Source organism: Pinus tabuliformis, chromosome 8, assembly GCF_031772625.1.
Source record: "Pinus tabuliformis cultivar Carrire ecotype Pingquan chromosome 8, CPIR1, whole genome shotgun sequence".
Lineage (NCBI taxonomy): Eukaryota > Viridiplantae > Streptophyta > Pinopsida > Pinales > Pinaceae > Pinus > Pinus tabuliformis.
In genome coordinates, this window is record NC_142294.1 from 613,919,656 (window position 1) to 613,939,708 (window position 20,053).

The 20,053-nt window shown below is 37.5% G+C and overlaps 1 protein-coding gene across 1 annotated transcript; it reads left to right on the forward strand.

Moving 5' to 3' along the window:
* Nucleotides 1-1,361: 1,361 nt before the first annotated feature.
* LOC149236991 (U-box domain-containing protein 44-like) lies at nt 1,362-2,068 on the forward strand. Its single transcript, XM_089369104.1, has 2 exons — nt 1,362-1,623; nt 1,896-2,068. Exons 1-2 carry the CDS (start codon nt 1,362-1,364, stop codon nt 2,066-2,068), a joined length of 435 nt encoding a protein of 144 aa, XP_089225230.1.
* The last annotated feature ends 17,985 nt before the right edge of the window (nt 2,069-20,053 follow it).

Consider the following 20,053-nt stretch of genomic DNA (forward strand, 5'->3'; position numbering starts at 1 on the left):
GTACGTGACTAAACTTGTTCCTCTGTTTGCATGAATCTAATCTAAAGCAATGCATGAATGAATGAGATGAGTGGGTTCAGCCAAGAAGGGAGCCACGTTCAATTGCACTCAGCAAGGAAAAAATCACGCATGCATGGATCAGCCATTCACGTGAAGTTCAAAAACAAAACACAGTCAGTTGGGGATATTCCAAACTCTAGTGCAACTAATGGAATTGAATACAAGTAAAGAACGAATAGTTAGCAACAGCAGTTCATGACAACACTTCAGTTCGAAAAAACCAGCGCGCATGTTTTTTTGCCACCTCACCACAAGTCACGCAGTAATTCAAGGAACGCTCGGCTGAAACTCTCACCACTCTTTGTTCAACTGCGGTCAACTGAAGCGCATGTCCACCATCCAGATCAGTTAAACAATGGTGCTCTACCGATTTCTGCCTTTTATTCTCGAGATCTCTTCAGTTCCTCAAAAAATTCCCGCCTGTCGCACTCTACAGGCGTTTTCTACAGGAAACGGGTGGGGTCTTCTACAGGAAAGTGCAGCAGAGCAGAGAAGCCTGAAATTTCAGCATTCTTGAGGCTCCTCTCAGTGGTTCAACTTCATATCTAGCTGAATCAAACATATCTCTGTGACGTTTAACCAGAAGTAAATCTAAGCCTACTTTGCATATGTCTGAAGCAGTTCTCCATTGACTTATCAAAGATCTGGTCTCGCCTTTTGAGCATATATCTAGTTTCTTTTGAGGCAGAGATCATTTCTTGGAGGTAAATTAGTTGTCTTTAAAGATCTAATCTAAAGCTCTGTGCAATAAGATATATCAGGAGCAGTATGAGGCCAGATTCGAGCTAACCTGTTGTATGGTTCTGAGGCATAATCTACATCACTTTATAAGGCAGCTTGTATCAGAAGTTGTTTGGCTCCTTTCTGTCAAGGCCTTCTGGCATATTCTCATGCTTTCCTGAGGCAAAGGCATCTAGCAGTGGGTTTTATTCATGTATCCTTTTTGTCATTCTGATTGACATCTTAGCATAAGGCTACTCTCTGTGATGATTGACATCTTCACCTAGGGTTGAGACTACTCAATATGACTATTTGATCCCTAATCTGAAAATTTCTGAGTTCAATTGCATGGCTGAGAATCTTGTAATCTTGCTGGTGCATTTATTTTTTATCTGAGCAGCATTCATTTTGTTTTGCGCTTGCATGGTGTAATGAGGGTATATTTGCATTTATCTCTATTCTGAAAGGTATGAAGCAGTGTTTCTCTTCATCAAGCTTGGGGCTTGAAGAAAGGTGAAAACAGCTGAGGTGGATCATGCTATTTTATTGTTCGTTCGCTTGCACGTGATATTGCAGAAGGTATGAAAGCCGTGGAATTGCTTTTAGAGCTTTCAAAGGATATGGCTGTGTGTGAACAGATTGGCAAGGTACAAGGTTGTATCCTCCTCCTTGTAACAATGTCAAATAGTGACAATCCTAAAGCTGCTAAGGATGCAAGCGAAGTTCTGGAGAATCTCCCATACAGTGAGCATAATGTAGTGCAAATGGCACAGGCGAACTATTTCAAGCCCTTGATACAGAACCTGAGAGAAGGGTCTGACACAATGAAGATTGTTATAGCAAGTAAGTTGTGAGAGATAGGTTTAACATATGAAAACAACGCTGCATTGCTCAAAGAGGGAGTTGTATTTCCACTTCTTGAAATGATTTCAAATGTTAATTAGCAGCCATTGGGGCACTTCAAAATCTTTCAAGTTTACCTGAGAATGCGTTACAAATGATCAAAGATGGGGTGGTCTGACCCATCTTGGACCTTCTATGCACACCACTGTCAACTATATTTGCTTTGAGAGAAAAAGCTGCTAATACCTATGCAAACCTTGCTATGTCTACAGCATTGCCCAAAGAACAGAGTGACACAACAGCTGCATTATTGGGATCTGATGAGATCATATACCAGCTATTATCCTTAATAAATTGGACACCACCTTCAATACATGGAAGCATTGTTCGAGCATTTCATGCCATTTGTTGTGTACCAGCGGCTGTTGAGGCAAGGACAACTTGATCTATCTTATGTTCTGTTCTGCTTCTGTTATCAATTCTTAGTAGAGTTCAAATCCAAGATTAAGAATGCCATTCGATTCAGTTAAAGGCCTGGAAACACTCCTTCCCATCCAGATTTGGCATGCACTATCTATTCTCGGGTAGCTCATTGTACTTGTGTGATTTTATAATATATTGGGCTTGCGTCAGTTGGATTCGTCAGCTTCCAAGTAGCAGCACAGTTCAAGGAGAAGGTAGCCTCAGCCAAGCAGGCCAAAACAGTGAACACTGTTTCTACAGGAAGACAGAAAAATCCACTACAGGATTGTTTCTACAGGAAGCCAGCGAACAGTTTCTATAGGAAAGTTTGAAAAGAGGGAAGCCAAAGGAGAAATCGGCCGAGATGCTAGCCAAGGAAGCCACCAGGGCCATCAAAGACGAGGGGAGAGATTTGGTTGCTCAGAGGATGAGCAACACTTTCAGTAGGGGGGTGATGATGAGCCCAAAAATGTACAATTATTTGGGCTCATTCAACCTCCTAATTTGGCTTAGTCCACCATTCTCATTTGTTTATTGCATGTTTTTGATTATTTTTATGTTAATAGAGTGAATTTGGTTAGTCATTATGCCAACAAGTCTAATGGGTGCTTTGTGTAGCCTTTTTGGTCAACTTGGAGATAAATTTGAAGGTCTTAATGAGCACTTGGCAGCCAAATTCGTGGGAGAACAAGCTAGAGGATTTGTAGGAAGGTGTCCCCCTCATTTATGGGCCCTTACCTCGAATTCTCCACCATCAGCTCGGAGTTCAAGGTCCACCGAATCAATCAGCTCAAGGGCAGCCAAGCAAGTCAAGTTGGACTGCTGTTAACTCCAAGTCTTGGGCAGCCAAGTCCCTAACTTTTAGGAGGACTGTTGGGTCCTCAAATTGTATAAATAAGAGGGCTTGGGGCCTCAATTTGGTTAGCTAGTGGGTAGTCATTTTGTGTAGCTAGTTAGTCAATTTGGGGATAGCTAGTTAGTCAATTTGGTTAGTCATGTTGTAGCTCAGTTTTTGCTCCTTGTAAGCCAGTTTTGGCATGTCATTAGATTCATGATTATTCAATAAAGACAGGCAGCTTTTGATCCAATTCTGAGTTTTTGGAGAGCAATAGACCTCCTCTGTTTTGTAATGTTAATTTCTTTTTGTTTCAGCACTTTAGTTCATTGCTTTACCATGCAATTTGAAATTACAGGTTTGTTGAGTTAGCTTTATGAATTTGAGTGAGTTTAGCTTATGGTTGAAATGTTTTTAGTTGCATCAGTTAGATTAGCAGGTTGATAACACACAGGAGCTCCAAGGAAAACGGTTGAGAAAGCCTCCACTGCCATCTCTGTTTGGAGATTGGAGTGCAGCCTATGCCAACCACAAAAATACACCTTTCTTTACTTTGTGCTTGCTGCAACACAGTCACGGTTATGTTAGATTCTTTCATGTACTTCACACCTGCACTACACACCTTCATCACAGCTTCATGCACATTTCTCTTCACGTTTTGGATTGCTGTTCATTGAATTTACAAGCACAGGTAGTCTAGGTTAATGCATTTTCGGTTTGGTGACAGTCATAAGCATTTGTTTCATTTACACTGTTCTCTCTCGTTCCATTACCTTCTCCTCCATCTTGATCACACATGCAAACACATCTTTGACCTCTGCTCCACTCTGTTATCTCCCAAAGTCTTTCACTCCTCACGTAACTTCATTCCCTAGCCCTTTCGTTGACATAGCCCTTTGTCTTCCAACCTACTCCCCACACTCATTTCCTATCCTATTTCTCCACTTCTGAGCCATCACCAGCCTTATTCCTACCTTACACATCTCCCCCTACCATTCCATCACTCCTCCATCACTTCAAACACTCACGGTAGGTCATCCTGTAGCAGTTTGTAGACATCCTGTAGAAACCTCTGCGTATCCTGTAGGATCCCCTGCAGACATCCTGTAGGAGGCCACTCACTCGGTTGCTGAGCTTCTGAATGTGAGGAACCTCTGTGGATGGATGCTAAGGATCTCTAGGGACCTCTCCTAGCCTCCCCAACCTGTCCCACGCTTTCCTTCCTTCTCCATCCCATCTGCACAACCAAACCCTAGTTAGCACAAAATCACAATCATTCCATACACTTAAAGGAAAAATACAAAAACATGTCTTTTATGATGCAAGTAGCTTAGATCCATGCATTTTCACTTATTAGAGGTAATGACAGCATTGGTAGAAGTTGCATTCACATTCTTTGCATTATAGAGGTTAGAGTAGTCAAATTAGGGTTTCCTAGGTTTACATGCTTTGATTTGCTTTCAGTTCATTTTGTCAAGTAGAGTAGCTTTCCTTTAAGAATAGCTTTCGTCCATCAATTAGCAAGCTTCTTCTGAGAGCCTATAGAAGTTGGCTTGAGCCCTAGCGAACTTGTGCCAGCTGACCAAGTGACAGCTGCGACAAGAGCTAGTACTTGTGCATATAGCACCGTCGCTTCCAAGTTTGTACAAACTACCGGGTTGATAAAATTAAGAGACAAGAAGCCCTAGGAGTTGTAGCATTATTGCTACAATACTGGAGCTCACCACAGTTCATGATGGAACCAACCAAAGTTCACTAGGTTACTATGAAGCATATTTTGAGGTATCTTAGAGGCACAATGGATTATGGATTGTGGTACAAGCAAGTTGATGAAGTGAGGATTGAGGGCTTCACAGATGCAGATTTCGCGGGGTACTCCACTCATTGGGTCAACAACTATTTCCTGGTATAGCATGAAGCAAAGATCAATTTTACTTAGTTCAGTAGAGGTCGAGTACATGGTTGCCGGTTTGGCAACATGCGAGGCTATTTGGATGAGGAAGTTGCTTGTGGGACTTTTCAAACAGAGGATGGAAACTACTGTGATATTCAAAATTGCAATAAGCTCTCTAAAAACCTAGTGTTTCATGCTCAAAGCATATAGAGATCAGGTATCATCATACCATAGATTGTGTGTTGAAAGGAATAATGAAGCTACTGTACATTCCGATAGAGGAGCAGACAACAAATATCATGACCAAGGCATTGGAAAGAAGCAATTTTGTTCATTTCAGATATAAGTTGGGAGTTGTACACAATCCCTTCCTCGCTAAGAGGGAGTGTTGAAAATAGTAGTGAGAAATGTTTCTTGACTTATTCCTTAGTCAAGAAGACCTCATTATCAATCTTCCTTAGCAAGCTCGAGTTCCTAAAAATTAGGATGAGTTCATGAAGAAGTTTAACTCATGCGTATAGTTGGAGGCTCAGTTTGCTTGTCTCCTAGTTTGAGTTAAATTTGGAAAAGGACAAGTGACAAGTCTCAATGGTTATTTGTGGCTAGGACGAGTTACAAGAGTCAATTAGACTCTGTTAACTAGGCAATCACAAGTCCGAGTTCCAAAAATAAATTTTCCAGATTTAGATGAGTCAAATTTCTTATAAGGAGGACGAAGGCACACTTGTACAATTAATGTTGAGCACGAGTTTAGTGTGTGAGTTAGCAAAGCTAGGAAGAGCATGAAGGAGAGGCCTATACGTAGCTTTTTGGTAGATAAAATTTTTGCTGGTGTGTGCTTGGAAATAGGAGCAAATTTCCAGGATCAACACAAGGAAATAGGGGCTAGCCAGTGCAAGGATTTAAGAGCTAAGGATAGGGTTCTTGCAAGCAGGATTTGAGCTAAGTTCTAGCAGGGAGAACGAGCTTGTTCTCTAGAGAAACACTTTGCTTTGTAATAATTCTATTTGCTCAAACTTTGTCAACAAAATTTCTATAGCTCGCAGAGGGTTTTCCCAGTTGGGATCCTTAGAAAATAGTGTTCTTTGCTATCATGTTCTATTCCGTTGCAAATTGGTAGATAAATTCTGTGTCTTGGTGTTACAAAATTAGTTTTAGATTTTTTCATTCAAGCAATAGAAAAATTTCAAGGAAATTCTACACAACAAGAGTAACGAAATTCCCACAACATATGCCATAAACTTAAGTTTCAGAAACGACACCTAATTACCCTAGGTTGTGTCCGACGTGCCCGAAACCTTGAGTTGTATGGTTGGAGAATTTTGGAATCCCATGTTGCAAGGGAAACAACCTGCAATTCCTACTTGTTGAATGGATGTGCCTTGCAAACCTAATGATATGGGCTAGTGGAATCCACAACTAATGAACAACATTGTAGAACTTGGTAGGTCTATTAGGAAATATTGGATAATCTCAATTCAAACTTGTGGAAATTTCTGACCTATAGACAAAGAGCACACGACAACAAATAGATGCAAAGAGAAGATAAATAAAGTGAATTAGTTTGACACAAATGACGAGCAATGCATTTCTGCAAACATCATAATCAGTTAAGATCCTCTTGTTTTAATATTATCATTAATTCAAGGAATGGATGAGTTCAAGCTTGGAGATAACAACTTTGTGTAGGGCTAAGGAAAAGAAATCAAATGAATTGTGCGATAAGAAGTCAAAACCCTAGGTGAGGGAACACCAACTATATAACTTGTTTTATTTAAATATAAATTTGTGGTTATCATTGATTTTCTCTTCTGTGATAATCTCGTGGAAATGTGAATGCTATTTTTGTTTTGGATAAGATGCACACACATGTATACATTCTTGAACTAAGCAACCGAATGTGTCCCCTGAAATGTGCATCACTTTTTTAGTATTAGAGAAATTTTTAGAACTTGAGGGTTATGAGGCATTATGGGACAAGTTGATGGCTAAAACAAGGAGTCAATATTCCATTGTTGAGGAAGATCTACTCAAGATCGACGTACCTAGTTAATGATGAAATAAGAAAGAAGTTGATTTGGGAGATGAGGCTCCAAGAAGCGAAAACCTCAAAAGACAAATTTTGCAGACCTTCATACATTCATGAAGGAAAAGTTTAATATGTTCATGGTGGAATGTAATGGACATGTCTCAGATTAGCTTGTGCGAGTTTGTGTTGTGTATGAAACATCACATGAATAAATGTAACTAAGTAATAAGAAATCCAAAGTCACTTAGTTGGCCATTATAAATTAAAATTATTCATATTGGAAAGGTTGGATTCGTTCCAACTATACATTTCTCTATGCTCACATTTTTATGCATGTTGACAATTTTATGCATCTTTCAGAGTAGAGAATGGATCAATTTTTGCAATATGTGGTGTCTAGTTTGATGTATTCCATTTCTTTCAATCATGGCAACTTGGCACCTGCTTTATTTGAGGATTTCCAAATAGTGATGGCTACCTTCTCAATCATAGAAGTTGATGCCAACATAATTTTACCTAAAATGCCGGAGTTTGTTGCATCTATGCCCTCAATTAAAGCAAACTTAATTGATTTCTGTTACAGATTTTAAGTTTATCTTCTCATTTTGCACATACTACATTAATTTTAATACTTGACCATACTACATTAATTTTAATACCTGACCAGATTTTTAGGGTCCATCACGAGTAGCAACAAGCGTTTTCAATGTTATCCCCCAATTTTGACTTTGGTCATGGGTACTTATGAAAGTAGTCATAGGTAGTTAAAGAGGCCATTGGTATTTATGAAAGTAGTCATAGGTAATTAAAGAGGTCATTGGCATTTATGAAAGTAGTCATAGGTAATTAAATAGGTCATTGGAATTTATGAAAGTAGTCATAGGTAATTAAAGAGGTTACATCTGTAACAGAAAAATAAGAGGGTACCATTGTTGAAATCGTTGTTGTTGTTGTTTTTAAAAAGATTAGAGGGTACTATTTGTTGTTGTTGTTTATTTTCTTTTTTAAAGTTACCTATTGAAATTTCAATATTGAAATATTGTTTTATTTGTTATTATCAATTGTTGTTGTAGGTGTTCAATTTGAATTCCTAGTGATCCAGGTTCTTACCATTCTTATGTATATGGGATTGTTTGGAACACACAATGATTTCATAGTGGTGGAACACAATGATGATTTCACACTAGTTATATATATTGGATTATTTGAAATAGATACCCTAACAATGATGTTGACACAAAATTTTAGAAAAACATTAATGTAGTATGAAATGCTAATTTAGGGATGTGTTGTTATAACCATCTCTTTTATCTCACAATTCTAATGAATGTGGTATTGTTTGAAACACATGATAATGATGTTAACATACACAAAATGTTAAAAGAGTATAGTGTAATATGAAATCCCAAATTAGGGATATGTTGTTGTAATAAGACAACCTATAACATTACATAGTTAGTGGCCACAAGAGAAAAGTTGGCACATAAAGCATGACATTGAAATTATTGCCCACAAAACCAGAGACAACATTTTTGTTTGTTTGTTTATTTAACACAATGGAGAACTTTATTTATTTATAAAAACTATGTACGAGGCAAACAAGGGTTACGTAGTAAAAGTTTGCATACCAAAATGAGTGATTGTGATTTTATAGCTGATACAATGAGACTTGAGGACATGTAGATAAGAAGTTTTCAGCTTTGAGAGAGATAAAATTCATAAAAGTAACATGACAAGATTGGGTTGATGAACCTTGACAAGCATGTAATATAGAGAAAGAAACCCATTATCATACATAATTAAAACCAAAAATCTAGACCAAGTTGAATTACTTAAAATCCATGAGTCCTGGTGTTGATTGATTATGTGCAGATGTGAAAGGGTCCTCGAGAGGCTGCTATGGTCCTGGAGTGATTGGAGGACCGGGGGGGAGACTACTAGAGGAATGCAGAGTGCAAGAGAGCCTTCAACAATTGAACTAGAGAGAGGAACAATCTCAACATTTACCAATTTTAACACAACTACTTCCAACAGGTTGAAACACTGCTTCAGATGGAGATGCGCTAATAACAACATTTCTTTGTTGAGCCTTCTCACACCTTATGCAACTTTCAGAGATTGAATTTGTTGAGTAAGTGCTATGATTTTAGGGTGAATTTCCTAAATTGAGTCACCATATTGGCCTAAGCTCGTTATAGTCTATTGAATCCACATGGAGTGGTCGAGACAATGGTGAAAGTAGAGAGGGAATTGGAGCCTATAGTCCAACAACCATGAGAAATAAACCAGTTGGCATTGGTGTGGAAGAGGCACTGAATGGGGAGTCATCAACCTACATGTTTATGCAATAGTGCAAGGGGACAACGTCAAGTTATATCCCACTTGCATTACGTTTGATAGGATGGGGTGATATAATTACCATGGGGCAGTGATAAGGAGTCATGAGTGTTAAGGAGGTGGAGTGATGTTTTGGGATGTGCCTCTTGTGCAAACTTAATACCATCCACCACCTTTTGTTGGATTCTTGATGAGTGACACTTGTGGTTCTCATCATGTTAAGGTATTGGAATGATGCCACATTGGGCATTGAAACTAAAAGTTCCTTTTGCTCCGAAGTGGATGGCCACATTGGCTTGAGAGTCCACTCAACTATTGCTATTACTTTGAATGTGAAACTAGTAAATATGACACTCCGTTGATGCATATAAAGCTTTGATTCGACAGTGGATAACTTCCATTTGGAGGTCCTTGGCGTGGGTCCTTTTTTGCATGTGGAAAATGAGGATTAGAGAATTACAAAAGAAAATGAGACGACGAGGATGAAGAGAGCAAGAAATGAGAATACTTTGATAGAGAGCATAGACTTTAGCAATATTGTTGGTCATAACCCCTAATTTCCATGATAACTTGCTTCCTTTGGGGTGAAAGACTGACCCCTTGGCACCTGCCTCCCCTAAAACTAGAGAAAATGTTATTACTAGAGCGAGGGGGATTATTATCACATCAACTCAAGATAAAGGATATGAGGGAGGACACTATCACATCAATATGGGGACTTGCACCCCAAAATTGATTGCTAAATTGACAAAGCTTTTGGTGTAAGAAATACCTTGTAAACTATCTCTGGCTTGCAATTGCTATGTATATGGGATACTTGTTTTTAAAGGAGAGTTGTTAGAATTAATTGATTCCAATATGAATTTTCTTTACACAAATGCATAACAAAAAGGAAGGTGAACTTCCTTTGACTTAAAGGCTTGACCATGTTTTCTACTTATCATAAAGAATGAAGAATTATAACTTTCAAAACGAAAAAAAAAAAAAAAAAACAAAACAAAACAAAACAATTTCCAATGGGTAAATAAACAATAATAACAACTAATTCATATTAAAATGCATGGGGTCATTCACTAAACTGGTAGTATTCACTCTTTATTCTTATAATTCAACTTTTTAGAATAATATATCAACAAAATTTGTTATATACACATGTATAAATACTTACAATATTCACAAAGATAACATTGGTTTTATTATTCAAATATTAAAAATATCATTGAAAAAAATACTAGGCAAGTTGGGTATGTATTCAAAATAAGTATTTAAAATAAATTAGAAGATTCAATTATAAAAAAAATGTTGTAAATTTTCATGTTAACATCCAATAGTAGTGCCAAGTATACACCTCAAAATCACATGTTGAAACAAAGTTTTAGATGACAACATTAAGTGAATGATTCATCTGAGTAACATCCATTATTACTGTTAAGTATACACCTCAAAATCATAACCAAGATATTAAGGCAAAGTGCTAGATGTTAGAATGGGAGAGTAGACATTATTGGACACTAAAATTGTGCTCGAGGGATTTATTAATTCAATGTAATAGTACAAATATAGGTACACAAAATGTTGCCTCAAGACAGATAAACTATCTTGAATACAAAATCACGTAGTTGAGAAAATATCTCAACCACACACTAATCTAGGATGTTGTTGATGGGCACTGGAAATCCATCAACCAAGGGGGTCTCCCCGATGTGAAGTTCCAATTAGACCTCACACTATTTGGAATAGGAGCCCCATCGGGAATATCAGCCTGATTTCCATATATTCTTATAGGCTTGCCTTGGATTTAGCTGTCAGTAAGAGAGAGAAGTGCATATGTGCCTTTGAAAAAGCAAGCAAGTGTGCTTGGTGAATGTTTGGTTGCAGGTGTATCAAGGTTCTTCTACTACAGAGGGAGGAAAAGTGAGCCTCTAAGAGAGAGGTAATAGTACGACCTAGTAGAGGCGCACACAAGCAAGAATGAATCACCTAACATCAAGCAGAATAGTCCACATAGATGCGACAATTGTTACAACCATTACAACACATTCTCAATATGATAAGCACTAAAATAACCAAAATAGTTCAACTACTTTAGTACAAGTGAAAGAAAACATGAATCATAAACATTTACAGAACAATCTTACAAATATTCACAATCCATGCATGAAAATGTGATGGCCATCAGACTTCAAGTATTAAGTAAAAGTCCCAAAATACATGTATACAACGAACATCACTAGCTCCAATAGTAGAGTATTAGACCCACAAATTGCTCCCCAAAAGTACTAACTTTATCTCTCTGATGCCTTATGGGAGAAGCCAAGGTGAAAAGTCCATTTCTTGTACAATGAGGGTGTATATATAACAAGTGGAATGATCCTTCACCTCCCTTGTGACTCTTGGACTACCGTCATGACTGTTCGACTTCTCTATGACCTTTTGACTTACTACGTGACTTTTCACATTACACGAATGACTTTTGGACTTCCACTTTACATTATATTTTTCCATTATAGAATTTACATAATCCACAAAATGATGTGGCACATGATGACTCATGACACTGATGACATGGACTACATGATGACATGGCAGTGTCAAGTCACTCTTTGCTGCTAGTTTCTTTGTGTCTTCTTGACAGATAGAACATGGTCTTTTATTTCTCCTCCTCATGACTTGAAGATAAAGAGTCTTCAATGTGGTCTTGATCTTCTGTCTTCTGTTGTAATCTTTTGTTCCTTCGTCTTCTCACATGATGATCATCTAGTTTCTTTAGCTCCATAGGTGTCTCTTAGCATGGTCTCCTTCTCCATCTCCTTCATCATCATCCTGTCATAGCATGAAAGAATACATGTGACTGCAATTCACTCATGACAAGATGACATCAGTCCGATAAACCCCTAATCTAACATGCTTCATGAAATTACTTGTCGAGGCTAGAACTGGTGATTGGTCGAGTGTCTGACTCAGGGATTGTGAAATTCTAGAGATCAAGGTCTGAGACTGAGGCTTGAGACTACACAATGTGCAATTTTAGAGGCCTAGGAAGAGGGACTGTACAGTTGAGGGACTCAAGAGCTCAAGGTCATGGCTTAAGGCTTGAGGTTTCCCAATGCGTAATTATGGAGGGACAAAAGCTAAGGGACTACGTAGTTGCGCAGTTCAAGATCTCAAGGCTGAGGCTTGAAGCTTGAGACTGCATAATGCGCAGTTTTGGAAGGCCAGGGTCGAGTGACTGCGCAGTTGAGGGACACAAGGAGCGAGGCTAATGGATTAAGCACTGAGTTTTCCTATTGCACAGTTCTGGGAGGAAAAGGAGGCCAGGTGACTGTGCAACTCAGGAGCTCAAGGTTGAGGCTTGAGGCTTGAGACTGCACAATGCACAATTAAGGCTGGATTGGAGACAAGGATGCACAGTTCTAGAGCTTAGGGGTTGGGCTTGGTGACTGAGATTGTGCAATGCACAGTTCTGGAAGGCAAAAACTGCGCATTGCATAGTGGCAAGAGACAAGGTTGCTGCTTGAGGGTTGAGACTGCTCAGTGCATAGTTTAGGAGGGATGAATGAGGCTGAGTGGCCCGGTTAGGGAGTTTTCCCAGTTTTGACTAAGTATTGGATCAGTGAGGAAAAGTTAAACCAAACCAAGACTTCAACATGAGAACACACTTAGATTACTTGACGACATGACAAGGAACACTCAGAACACATGAACAACATGCTTTTCCTCAATGTGACAACCTTGTGATGACCTACACCAAGTGCGACACAAAAGGTACACTTTGTGATGGCAGTGACGACACTTGTGCAACAGTGCTTGAAACTTTGGAAATGAGTGCAATACACATTTTCTAGATAATAACAAATCATTATCACAAAGATTACCCCTTGAAACAAACCAAAACTCCACTTTACATGATAAACGACACTTCTCATGTGAAAAAAATGACATTTCCTAAAGTGTGAAAGAAACTTGTGATATGCGAACGACGGTGAAAGCGACACATTCTAGAGTAGAGATAACATGAAAATGACACTAATTAAAGTGAAAGTAAGCAAAAGCGACAGTCGAAAGCATGAAAATGACACTCGCGAAAGCAAAGGTGTGCAAAAGTGACAATTTGCAAAACTTATTGAAATAAAAGTACAAATGCATCTAGAAGTGAGAGACTGTCAATTTCAGTGAACATTGACTGTTGGCATGGGTTGAACCTTACACAAGCATTGTCTCGATGGACTCTGGTGGGCCTGTTCAAGCTTGCGTGAAGGAATGCGCTCATGACCTCGTTGCGAACTAAGAATGTGTGAGTAGGTGACTTCGACACTTCAATTCAAGAATGGAGCTCAAAGACTTAACAAAGCATCAATTGACCAAGAAGTGACTACAGAACCACTGATCACAAGATCCATAATAGGCTCCAAAATTCAAGTGTATGCAAAATTTTGGAGGATGTTTGTTGCAACAACAACAAATGCTTCTAATTGGAGAGAATATTTCTATTCCAACTAGGTCCAACCAAATCCTAGAAAATAGGAACATACTTCTCGTAGAGAACCAACTCTACCTAAAAGTGACCAATATTCCTAACAATACAAATGATATCACACACATGACAAGTAGGAGTTACATACTACATCACCCCCCCTCCCTATAACGACTACTTGTCTTAATCTTGATTAGTTGAGGTCTTCACCAATATGTTCTTTGTAACATATGATTCATTATGAATTGAAAAGCCTCCTCATTAGCAAATATACCTCTAGTCCAACATGACGCTTTCATTTCGTACTTTGATCATGTAGACATCTCCAAACTGTCGACGTCCATAGAAAGGAACAACCATTCACTAGAATTAATGGGTGCCTAACCATTGCAACTGTTGGTTTACTAGCAGATATTTTGCATACATGGTTTATTCAATTTTTTTATGAACTCCTCTTGAATGTAAAAATTGACCTCAAAAGTCTACAAACAACAATTTGGTTTCATTGGCATGTTAGATGGATTTTTTTTTTTTAATTCTTTGGCACATTTATTTGAAATTTTGCTACAAAATTGAACATCGTTGCAGCGTGATGATGGTCTCTATACCCACAACTTCCTTCCTCATCAATGTGGTGATCATCATGGCGAGCCTCTTCAACAAGACAATACAAAATCTCAAATTATTTTCTATGATCATCATTAGCAAAACCCATGGCATGAGGAGGGAAATTTACCACACTACAATAATTGGCCTCAAAATTCTTCAATTCAAAACCCAATCTCTACTTGCCTGACATAGAGAATAAATTCCACTTCATCTAATTCAAAGGTTGGCTTAAGGAAAATCTATTCCTCTTTTGCAGAATTAATCTTCTCTTGCTTGTATCCTTCACATGGATCACTTGATTGATATAGACTAACCCCTAGCTGGTCCAACTCTACAACCTTTAACTTTGCCCTAAGTGTCATGACATTTTCTTCTGCAGTGGTCAGAGTGGTCTCTCACAAATCTTTAAATTAGCTAATCATCTTTAGAACAACCAATAAAGCCCTATTATTGAGTTGTCAAGCCATAGAGTCAGGCACTTGAATGTAATGCTCAACTTGGCTCACTAAACCCTAGTAACCCATGTCACTCTTATGGCTCATAATTTATTTGGTGCCTCACTGGTTGTCAACCCATTCCAGAACATTCACAAGAACGCTTTGAACAAGGCATGGCTGTTGTGTCAAACAACAACCTTATTCCCTAAGAGACTAGCTCCTCTTCCTTTCTGGGTAAGATGGACAAACATTCACAAATAGCACACTTATTCTACTCTCCTCTTGTTTTTGGGCCCTCAAGTGAGGGAGCTAAGCCTAGGCATGCTCTAATACCATGTTAGAATTAGAAACTAGATATTATTACACCAAATTTGTGTTTGAGCACTATATTAACTCAATGTAATAGTACAAATGTAAATACACAAAATGTATGTAATAGTACAAATGTAAATACACAAAATTTATGTAATAGTACAAATGTAAATACACAAAATGTCGTTTAGAAACAAAATCCTCCTCATAAAGAACCAACTATACCTAATAATGTCTAATAATCCTTACACCACAAATAAGATCACACACATGACACACATGAGCTACATACTCTTAACACTAGATAGCAACACTAAGTCAATCACTCATTCAAGCATTTGCATAACATGAAAATTTGGAAAATATAAAAGATAATATTCAAGTACAAAAAATATATTGCACTTCAAAGTGTTCAAATTGATATATTTTAAACGAATAACATTTTTGATAAGGTGATGGTTAAACACATTTAATTTTGTAATGTATACTATAGGTAATATTGCTTGGATGGATAAACAAATAACCTCTTAGGTTTTCCCGAAAAACTGAGACAGATAGGACAAGGGATTAACTATTCTAAGACATGACTTATTCAACAAAACTAGAAGTAGATGAAATATCAGCAAGATAACGTGAAGGAGGAACTTGTTTTTCCTCGCGTGCAGATCCATTGGAGTTGTAAGTGTACCTAGGAAGTGCTCCTAGCTAGCTCCAAATGTTGGTCCTGCACATAAAGAATATTAGATCAATCCTTACAGATCATATTAGTTTCACCAATCAAACTCGTAATGCATAAACAACTTAAGCATTACTTAATGAATCATTATAGCTCAAGATTACAAACAATCATTAGTTAAACATGGTAGAAATAACAATTGGACAATGATTTGGAAGGAAGAACAATTAATCTATATAGTATTAATAAGAATGAAGTTTATAACTAAATGTTGAGGTTGCAAGATGGCCTCCTTCAACTCCTAGCTCCAATACTCTCTCTCATTAATGATCTCAACAACATAACAATACAATGAACTCCAATCCTTTTCTCAATGGCCAAGCTCTCAAAGTATAGATAAATGGAGGCTATATGGGCTGTTAGTTTCTTTCTAGTGCAAATTAGGCAAACTATTTAGAATGGATGATATTTCCTCATACAAATTGCTTTGAGTTGATTTTAGATGCTTTTTTTGTATAGGAAAAAGTTGAAGATGAGGTCGAGGCAATCACATTCCATCATGTGAGAGTTTCCTCATGTGAATGAGAGTGTCACAATGAGTTAACTCGGGCTTTTGTGCTCGTGACTTGGTGAGTTTTTGGTAAAGCGGGCTAACTGAAGAGACAAAGCATTATAAACTAGGGTAACATAGTCTGCATATTAGGTGACCAACATTATAATGCATTACGTTGAGAACATAGGGTGCTTTACAGTTATATATAGGCTAGAGAAAGAAAAAATGCAACCAAAGACACAGTGATCTCATATGAGCTGATGATGAGGTATTTTCAGTGATAACAAATGCCCCCTAAAGTGTGAAGTTAGAGAAGAAAGCAATGGTCAAAATACTTTATAAAATAGTAGAGGAGAGACAATAATTAGAGTGTTGGAATGGAAGGAAGCTTGCAAACAACAAAAAACATGTGTCACATATGAATCATGTTTTGAGTTGAGCATTCCTATGCTCAGTAGATAAAAACAAAGCATGGTCGTCGAACAATACACTGCAGATCCATGTAGAAAATAATAGATCATGGCCACAAAAAAGTACACAATGGCCACCAACACGTACAATATGGATCTATTTCATAGTGCAGTCATTCTGATATAAGTTGTCTCCAGAAACAAAATACGCAGCTTGGGAGACGAAACAAGGCTAAGTGATGTAAGCCTCTTCCTAAGGTCTTTGTGATCACCCCGAAATGGCATAATTCTCTACATGTGAATGAATGAGCTGATATGGAACATGTGAGGATTTATTTGATTACTAGTCAATAATGAAAATGTTAACAGACGCGAGGAAGGCCACCGATAAGGATGATGGTTTCCAATATTCCCAGTACAATCTAGCAAGCATGAATAGATGTGTTGAGTTCAAACACTCATAGAATCATTCCATTGAGAGCTAATGATGAAAACTCCTTTTCAAACACACAAAAACCTGCCACTGATGATTGCAAGCTCTAGGCTATTGTGATGTTTCTCAATCAACTTCCCATGTAATTTTTTGAAGTTGATAGGAAGGGATTTGTCGACAAAGGGCAATGATGAGTCCCACATCAATTGACACGAAACTGTAATAAAGTGATTGATATTGGAGTGAGCAAGAACAACAAGGTGGACTGACTCAAGTCAAATGGACACATAAAAGATAACGTGGTTGATAAGGCCAATAGATATTAGACAATCCATTGAAAAATGAAAGGCAAGAACCTAAGGAGACCAGGAAACTTAGACTGAAGAACATTGGAAAGAGTAGGATACAAGGATGTAGAGACATTGATGTATCAAGGTAAGACTCATAAAATGGTAGGGTTCAAAGAGAAGTTGAGATTTGACAAATGTGAAAATGCTAGATGAGTGTCATGTTTAAGGGATAGACAATAAAAGAATGCCATAAAAATTCTGACTTATATAGATAACAATGATTGTTCTTTTTCCCATTCCAGTTAGTTTTTACGAGTCCAAAAAGGATAAACTCAACGTTGTTTTCATATTTAGAGAGTCTGAAAAGAGCTTAAAGAAGACTCTACAAGGGATCTTTGTCATGGTAGATGATCGGGTGCGACAAAGATATAATAGTATACTTGACATAGTTCCTTTTTCGTATTTAGTCCATTGAGTCCAGATAAAGAGGTAAACATATGCTCAATAGACATTCACCTCGTTTTTCTACGAGTATGAGGGGGAACAAAGTAAACTCAATATTCTTCGTAAAATTGTGTACCATCTAGATGAAGAAAACTCAGGGTATCTGATCCACGTGGATATTGGTGGCCACCCGCCTATTCCACTTGAACCCCCAACATTGTTTTTTATTAGTTTCCTATCTTTTAGCACAATTTCCTATTTTGACAGTTTTCTATTTTTGGCAGTTTTCAAGGCCTGAACTTTCGGCACTGTTTTGAGGCCCTAAACGACGTTTTTTGGGGAAATGACCAAAATTTAATCCATGTTTGTGGTCGAAAGTTTTTGTTATCAATTATGCATTTCTAACGGTATATCGTGCGTGCCAAACAAAGATCACTATGCGAAAGTTACGACCCCGAGAAGTTGATGTTCCAACTAACCCCATTGGGGCCCATAAATTTTGGCGCTTCATCTCCTAGGGTTAGGTTTTTGGATGTTTAGGGTTTCTCATTGTTTCTTCATAATAAAAATGCCTCCAAGCCTCATTATAACACAGTTGAGAAGACATGTAGCCATAACATATCTTCTCAGAGATAAGCTACTACTGATCGAGCTAGTTTGTTTTTATTCTGTATGTAATCAGTTTCTAGTATTTACTATTTGTTAATTGAAGTTCAGTTTTGCTATATCTCTGTGTTTTTGGTTTAAATATGTATTTTATTTTGTTCCTTCATAAATTCGGATCAATATATTTTCCATATTGGCGAGCGAGGCAAATGGACACATAAAAGATAAAGTGGTTGATAAGGCCAATAGATATTAGACAATCCCTTGAAAAGTGAAAGGCAAGAACCCAAGGAGACTGGGAAACTTAGACTCAAGAACACTAGAAAGAGTAGGATACAAGGATGTAGAGACATTGATGTATCAAGGTACGACTCATAAAATGGTAGGGTTCAAAGAGAAGTTGAGATCTAACAAATGTGAAAATGCTAGATGAGTGTTATGTTTAAGGGATAGACAGTAAAAGAATGCCATAAAAATTACGACTTATATAGATAACAATGATTGTTCTTTTTGCTATTCCATTTAGTTTTTACGAGTCCAAAAATGATAAACTCAATGGTGTTTTCATATTTAGAGAGTCTGAAAAGAGCTTAAAGAAGACTCTACAAGGGATCTTTGTCATGGTAGATGACCGAGTGCGACAAAGATATAATAGTATACCCGACATAGTTCCTTTTTCGTATTTAGTCCATTGAGTCCAGATAAAGAGGTAAACATATGCTCAATAGACATTCACCTCGTTTTGCTACGAGTATGAGGGGGAACAAAGTAAACTCAATATTCTTCGTAAAATTTTGTACCAGCCAGACGAAGAGAACTCAGGGTATCTGATGCACGTGGATATTGGAGGTCGCTCACCTATTCCACTTGGACCCCCAACACTGTTTTTTATTAGTTTCCTATCTTTGAGCACAATTTCCTATTTCGACAGTTTTCTATTTTTGGCAGTTTTCAGGGCTTGAACTTCTGGAGTAGTTTTGAGGCCCTAAACGACGTTTTTTGGGGAAATAACCGGAATTTAATCCATGTTTGTAGTTGAAAATTGTTTTTGTCGGATATGAATTTCTAACGGGATATCGTGTGTGCCAAACAAAGATCACTATGCCAAAGTTACGACCCCGAGAAGTTGATGTTCCAACTAACCCCATTGGGGCCCATAAATTTTGGCGCTTCATCTCCTAAGGTTAGGTTTTGGGATGTTTAGGGTTTCTCATTGTTTCTACATAATAGAAAGGCCTCCAAGCCTCATTGTAACACAGTTGAGAAGACATGTAGCCGTAACATTTATTCTTAGAGATAAGCTACTACTGATCGAGCTAGTTTGTTTTTTTTCTATATGTAATCAGTTTCTAGTATTTGCTATTTGTTAATTGAAGTTCAGTTTTGCTATATCTTTGTGTTTTTGGTTTAAATATGTATTTTATTTTGTTCCTTCATAAATTCAGATCAATACATTTTTCATATTGGCGAGCGAGAAAAATAATGGCTCAATATATATATATATATATATATATATATATATATATATATATATATATATATATATATAATTTATTTATTTTTATTTTATTTTATTTATATTTTTTTTTTAGTGAGAAAAAGACCCAAAAAGAATGCTCAACCTTCTTC